This window comes from Lathyrus oleraceus, chromosome 5 (assembly GCF_024323335.1).
Source record: "Lathyrus oleraceus cultivar Zhongwan6 chromosome 5, CAAS_Psat_ZW6_1.0, whole genome shotgun sequence".
Lineage (NCBI taxonomy): Eukaryota > Viridiplantae > Streptophyta > Magnoliopsida > Fabales > Fabaceae > Lathyrus > Lathyrus oleraceus.
In genome coordinates, this window is record NC_066583.1 from 74,606,133 (window position 1) to 74,613,661 (window position 7,529).

Genomic DNA, 7,529 nt, shown 5'->3' on the forward strand with positions numbered 1-7,529 from the left:
ATATGTGTGGAGTTAACCTAAGTCCAGATAGATTGGCAGTTGACTTCCATATTTCATCTTTGTTTTTCTTTTGAGGAGATTAGTGTAAGACCATTGAGTGGCATCTGATATCCATTTCTGTTTTAGGAGACTGGTGTAAATCCATCTATTGGTATCCGGTATCCGCTTTTATTTCTTTGCCTGTGGAGATTAGTGTAAGACCATTGAGTGGCCTCTGATATCCCGTTCTGTTTTAGGAGATTGGTATAAGCCCAGTGATTGGCGTCCGATATCCGCTTTTCTTTTGCTTTGCTTGTTTGTTATTATTAATTGCTATTCCAAAGGACACACTTGAATCATCTGCTATATGATTTCAAGAAGTGAACCCTCTAAGAAGTTTTTACTTTCCATCCTCATCCATTCATTCATTATGTCCTAGACTTTTTCACACTTTACTTTTCAAACTTGACATAAGTGTTGTGCAAACATCTTCATGTTTTCAAACTAAAAACCTGGACTCAAGTCCTTGACCTTTTTTCAAACTCATTTCATAATACTTATTTGAATTGATCTTAATCATACTTTGACTCCATTTTCATAATCACAATCAATTAATTTCACTCATTCACTTGTTTTGGCTTTGTCCATTAATGCTTTCATACATGAGCTATAGGTTTGATTTATCTTAGTGGTTGATGTTAATCTCACCTTCTGTCTTTAGTGATTGAATTGTAAGCCTTCCTTGCCTATTATAGGGTTAACCCCTCCCTGGCAAGTTGAAGCTGTTCTCACATGGTGGACGTTGTTGTTTGTATAAGGTTGAGTTTTCTCCCGTGGATAACGTAAGACCTAGGGTTTGTGTTTAAAATTGAACCTAACCAACTTTTGGAAATCTTTTAGCCGAACTACGGCGTTTTGATCCTTACCTTTGATGGAAGGTACGTAGGCAGCGGGTTCATCCGTTCAAACCCAATAACACAAAAATAATTAACTTGTATATTCTTTTCTCACCATCCCAATCATGTTTGCACAATATTTTTGTCATAACAAATAACAATTTAGCATAACAAGTGTGAAAAGGGCTCCCTAGGAGTACCTAGGACGTAGTGGGTGCCTAACACCTTCCCATTGCGTAATTTACCCCTTACCCAGAATCTCTGATCTTTTTATTAGTTTTCTACGTGTAAAACTTCTTAGGCTTTTGTTCGCTTTTTAGCCAATCCTTTGGATAAATAAAAGTGCGGTGGCGACTCGAAAATTTCAATGTATCTCTTAGCTTATGGTTTAATCGATAGATCATATAGCGACGAATACACCGCTACACAAACTCTTGTGACAAATGCTTGTACACAAAGGTGCGCGGAAGTGTTATGATATTTCTATGTCTATATGTTGATGACATGTTGATTATCAGCAATGAAATGAATGGAATATTAGAAACAAAGAAATTTTTGACTTCCACATTCAAGATGAAAGATCTTGGACTAGTTGACACTATACTAGGGATCAAAGTAAAACGAAATAGTGGGGGTTATGAACTTAATCAAACACATTATATTGAGAAAATGTTGGAAAAGTTCAAACACCTAAGCTTTAAGGAAGTAAACACTCCATTCGATCCTAGTGTCAAACTTCAAAAGAACAATGGGAGAACCGTGGCACGACTGGAATATGCAAGTGCAATTGGATGTCTAATGTACTTAATGCAATGCACCAGACATGACATAGCTTTTGCAGTTAGTAAGATGAGTAGACTTACTAGCAATCCAAATGATGAACATTGGAAGGCCATAACTAGGATTTCCGGATATTTGTTAAAGACCAAAAATCTTGGCCTTCATTATGGTAAGTTTCCTGCCGTACTAGAAGGATATACCGACGCAAGTTGGATATTAAGTGTTGGAGATTATAAATCTACAACTGGGTGGATATTCACATTAGCTGGAGGTGCGATTTCTTGGAAAAGCAAGAAACAAACATGCATTACTCTCTCAACCATGGAATCAGAGTTTGTGGCTCTTGCGTCTGCTGGACAAGAAGCAGAATGGTTGAGGGACCTCTTATTGGAGGTTCCGTTAGCTAAAGACAATGTTTCAAAAGTATTGATACATTGTGATAGTCAAGCCACCCTGGCTAGAGCGTTCAGTGAAGTGTACAATGGAAAGTCTAGACACATAGGTCTTAGACACTCTCTTGTGAGAAAAATGATAAATGATGGGATCATTTCACTAACATATATACAAACAAGTTATAATTTGGCTGATCCATTTACTAAACCACTGGCCAGAGATTTAGTAAAGACTACCTCGAAAGGTATGGGATTAAAACTCCTTGAATAAGGGTTCCGACAATGATAGCAACCCAATCTGAAGTTAACACATCTTAACCTAAGATTCAATGGGTAACAACAAGTCGTTGATTCGGAAGGTTATGCAACATTCCGCGATAATTTTGACGATTACAAACTGAGGGTTGAGTTTTCAAAGAAACTCTTAATGAAGTTCTACATCAAGGAGGATACGTATCTCAAGAAATAGATACGAATTGAACTTCACCTATATGAACTTCAAGATGGTGCCGTCTTAAGGTGAGAGTTGGAGTTTCTCTCATGAAAAGTTCATGAAAACAGGAAAAGCACATGGCCATAAATAGTGCTAGGCGAGATATGTAGGCGAAGAACCTCTAAAAGTGTGTGTATAGCAACGTCGGTCTGATCACATGGGATAATGGTTCAAAGCATAGCTACCTAACGTTCCGATTAGACTTTGCGTTGTCTTTACTAAGGTTAAGTTCAAATCGAAAGATACCTAACTGTATTAACACTTTTGCTTTCTATATTCTGGAATTGGATTTGTCATTATTAGAACAAGTGGGGGATTGTTGTAATTTATTAAATACAAGTGTGTTCCAAAATGACAAATGATGGAAGTGAGTTAATGCTAATAAATGCATGAGATAACTCTTCATGAATTTTGAATTTTGAATTCGGAGATTGTAACTCTTCATGAGATGTTGCAAAGGCAAAACCATGCAACTGTTGGTGAAACATGCTGCAGGTCAACCATTATGATTATTGGAAAAGGACATTGTTTCACCGGGGGTCGCTACCTTGTGAAACAATATCAACATGGCCTATAAAAGCATAAATCCGGATTCAGAATACAACACAAAAAAAATCCGAAAGTCCTCTAAATAATTTCAGACGCTCTTCGCTGCATTCGGGTTTTCGCCGGTCTTGCGCAAACTCAATAAGGCTGAATTATCCTGGGTATTCCTGCATCAGAACTCTAAGACAATCGAGAGTGCTTGAAATACTATAAGGAAAGTGTTGCGTTCACGATTCAAACCTGAATCCCTTTAATCTTTCCGAAATTTCTAACATTAAATACATTAGTTAATTCAAAAATTAAAAAAAAAATAATTTTTTAAAAGAAAAACTAGAGGAAGTGTTGTTGGTTACATATTGCTACCTTTAACAGTCGTCTTAAAAGCATCCAAAAATTAACACTAATTTAATATTCAAAAAATTTAAAAATTTAAATTTTCAAAATAGAAATTAGTTTTACTTTTAAATTTAAAAATTAAAAAAAGAACAGAAAACAAACACCTAAATAGTAATTAATTGATATGGATAGTTTCCATATATATTGAAAATTCTAATTATACTCGATTTATAATCGAAATCCCGTATTTAGAACGTTAACCCGTCCACATGCACTAATTTAATACGTTTCTTGTTGTTTTAATATTAATTTATTTACAGAAATTTTTCTATACGCTGAGTTGTCACTGTATAGATTCCAGCGGTGATTCCGAATATTGATAACGCAATCGTCAATCCAATTTCAATTCTCTGCTCCAAGGTTATCATCACTCTCATCATTTGATTTTATTCTTCAAAATTCTTCGCTTAATTTTTTTTTTCCGTTCTCTCTCTCGCAGTGATTCGCCATGGCCGTTACCATGAAACAGATGGCTCTTTTTGTTTCGTTTTTTGGTGTTGTATCTTTCATACTTGGAGTTATAGCTGAACACAAGAAGGTATTATTATAATTCAACCAAACCCTAGAAATTGAATATTCTGTTAATTGAATTTTGAATTTTGGTTTTTGAATTTTGAATTTTATTGTAGCCTGCTTCTGGTATACCAGTTGCTGTGAAGGATGGTGTGAGTTGCAAGTTTCCGTCGGATCCAACTATTCCGCTGGGTTATCTTTCCATTGTGTTTCTCATTGCGTCAACTGTGGTTGGATATCTTTCTCTGTTTTACCCTTACAAAGGAAAATCTGTTCCACAAGGGGTTCTCTTTAAACACACTACTTTCTTGGTTTTCTTCAATGTTGCTTTGTAAGTCCTCTCTCTTTAATCTTTCTCAATTCTTATCATTCAATTTTTCAACTATACCTATTTTTTTATCTTCCTTTTCTCTAGCAAATTATCATCACTGTCGACATGTCTAGCGTCTGTGTCATGTGTCAGTACTTCATAACCTAACCTAGACGTCTCAAGTTTTTGGAGGTCTTGTGTAAGTAGAGACCATATTGAACCACAATTTAACTGTGACTATTTTTTAAGGTCCTATTTAACCACAGTAAAAAAAATTGGGACGTTGCACGCCTCAAAGACGGCCCTGCTGGCACGGGAAATAAGTACATGATGATCATTAGTATGTATATGTTTTAATTCCATACAATTGAGAGATCCGAAGTCAAATAAGTACTAATTTGATGATCATAAGTATAGATTTGAATTTTCTACCGTTGAGAGATCGAAAGTCAAATAAGTACTTATTTGACTATGAGTGATATAGATTTGAATTCCCTACATTTGAGAGATCTAAGTCAAAGTATTCGGTCTGTCTGATTTTATGCAAAATTTGAATATTTTTAGATTTAATTTTTTGAGTTTAAAGTACGTTCACACAGTCATACAAATTGGGACTGTTTAATCTGGACTTACGGATATAGGTGTTTTTACTTAGGTTTACATCTGGACTGGCTGCAACTATGCTGTTATGGCCTGTAATACAGGAGCAGATTCACCGATCAGGCAAAGTGCATCCTGATGCCGACTATGCTTGCCCTACAGCTAAAACTGGTATCATTGGAGGTGGTGCCTTTTTATCTCTTGATTCATGCCTCTTTTGGTTGGTTGCCCTCATGTTAGCCGACAATGTTCGGGAGGATCATTTTGATGATGGAAAGGGCGAGCGTAATGCTGATTATGAAGATGCTTATGATCCAAGTATAAATGCTTATGATGCAAGTATGGTCATGTAGGAGCATAAATGAATTGGATTCTTAAGATTGTTAATAAAGCCAAAGTGAAAACATCAGACATCACTGTTTCAATTATTATATGATGGAGTTTATTGTGGATTTAAATGCTTTACGTGGTTGTTCTCTGCATAAATTTTCATTGCTGATTATGATCAAGGACTAGGCAGTGTCATGTCACCGTGATTGGTCTCTTTTGAATGTTTACACAGTAGACCAATCGCCTTTCCAAACGTATGAGATATCAATTGTTAATTGACAGTATGTCTGTATAATTTGTAGAAACTTTAATCCCTCACTATATCAAAAATTTAAGCAGACTTGTGCATAATGCGTCAGGTTTGATGCTGAGAAGTTGGAAAAGTTTGTGTCTAAAGTTTAGCGACATTTAGGACATGTTTGAAACACTTTTTAATTTTAGTTCTTAAAATTTGTTTATGAAAATGAAAAAACTTGTGTGATAATCTAATCTTTTAATAATATTTTAAAAAGAGAATAAAAATACATACTTTGTCATCTACTTTTAAAATCTATTTTATTGTATAAAATATTACAAACTTAAGAAAATTAATTGATATTTGATCGAATATAAATAATTGGGTTAAATCAATTTTTAATTTTACAAATCACATAACACTTGTTTGTAATAATAAGAAGAAAAAAACAAGTAAAAAATAGGATTCCACATTTAATAGAGAAAAAAAAATTATATAATGAAAATAATTAAGAAACACAAAAAAAATTAAGTAACATAAATATACATATTTGAAAAGGTTAGTTATACATAAAAAAAAAAAAAAAAAGCATAAATAAAAGAAATATCATACTTTTTCAAATATGTTTTCCTATTTTATTTTTAAAATATAAAAATTATTAAAATTATATTAATATTATTAATGAAAATTATAAATTTTTATATTTTTTTTTAAGTTTTATAATACTAAAAAGTAAGAAGCAAAACACAACTAAATTATCTCATTATTTTACTTTTAAAAATTGAAAAATAGAAAAGAATTTTTAAAAACACTTTTGCAAAACATTATATCCAAACAAAATTTTAAATTTTAAATTTTCAAAAATTAAAAAAGAGTTTTTAAGATGCATTTCAAACATATCTTTATTCTCAAATCCACCATCTTGAAAGAATGATATAAATTGTTTATTTTCTACACTAGTTTAACAATTACATTCAAACTAAGCACTTAAAAAAGCGTAAAACCTAAAATACTTGTAATAATTTTCTAAAATCGAAATAAATAAATAAATAATTAATGGATATCATAAAAAGTACACCAATATTTTTTCTAGTAATCACAAATCTCACACTTTTTGTGTTCTTTCAATGGGAAGTTCTTAGAATGTTATAAATCAAGTAGTATAAAGACTCTTTTAATGAATTGATGTTGTACATGTTTATTGTAGTTAGAAAATTAGTCTTTTCGTTGATTCATGCATAAGTTTATCACTCTTCTGTTTTTTTTTACTCTTACTTCATCACTTCATATAATATTTTTTCTTTAATTCTTATTTTATGCGTAGATTGTATCAACGTGTTTAAGGCAACTTTATTACTATTATATTCTATTTGATATATTTTAATGAGTTCACGGGACAATGATTGTATTTAATAGATTTATTTAGTTTTCACAATCAAATAATTCTAGGGATGGGAAATAGATATAAAAGTTGTATTCAATTATGACTCATGGGCTTCAGTAGAGGTGTTGGATCCGTTAAAGTTCACTCTCGTGATGACTAAGACAGGGTCCTAGTGCCTCGGCTTCAAATGCCCCAACTTGATTTTATCTCTGCTTTGCCTTGCTTTATTTCGTGCAATATTTTTCAGGCTTTTATTTTTTAGGAAGGGAAAATCGAAGTTCTGAATTGAATTCCATGATCAAAAATGCAATTCTATCTTCTGCTTCAGGGTGAAGGACGTCACCCTAATGACGACCAGGTCATCATGGCCTTTGAGGCGCTAGCGGGCATCAGCTGCCTGACGGGTAGACCGTCATGGTCCCTAGACACAGTTTTATGGGACGAGCGTCATGGTGATGACGTGTGAGGTGGAGTGAAAGGTGATAGGCGTCACCTTGGTGAAGGGTAACCCGTCACGCTGCCAGAATGAGCGTCTTTTGCTCAGTTGTTTGGAATTGAATGTCGGTTCTGATTTTTGTGGTTATGTTGTGAATAGGCTACTGTTTACTGTTTGGAGATATTTTGGTGTTGTTGATTGTTTATTGTTGAATGACATAATCATTATGATGTTGTGCA

At 33.5% G+C, this 7,529-nt stretch overlaps 1 protein-coding gene across 1 annotated transcript; it reads left to right on the plus strand.

Moving 5' to 3' along the window:
• The first annotated feature begins 3,657 nt into the window (after positions 1 to 3,657).
• Positions 3,658 to 5,370, plus strand: LOC127085848 (uncharacterized). The gene is made up of 4 exons (XM_051026400.1): positions 3,658 to 3,842; positions 3,922 to 4,020; positions 4,112 to 4,326; positions 4,961 to 5,370. Exons 2-4 carry the CDS (start codon positions 3,931 to 3,933, stop codon positions 5,256 to 5,258), a joined length of 603 nt encoding a protein of 200 aa, XP_050882357.1. The 5' UTR covers positions 3,658 to 3,842; positions 3,922 to 3,930; the 3' UTR covers positions 5,259 to 5,370.
• Positions 5,371 to 7,529: the final 2,159 nt, after the last annotated feature.

Coding starts and splice junctions, on each gene's coding strand:
- LOC127085848 (XM_051026400.1), top strand. CDS start 3,931: ATGGCCGTTACCATGAAACAGATGGCTCTTTTTGTTTCGTTTTTTGGT. Junction 4,021..4,111: donor TTATAGCTGAACACAAGAAG/GTATTATTATAA, acceptor ATTTTATTGTAG/CCTGCTTCTGGTATACCAGT. Junction 4,327..4,960: donor GTTTTCTTCAATGTTGCTTT/GTAAGTCCTCTC, acceptor GTTTTTACTTAG/GTTTACATCTGGACTGGCTG.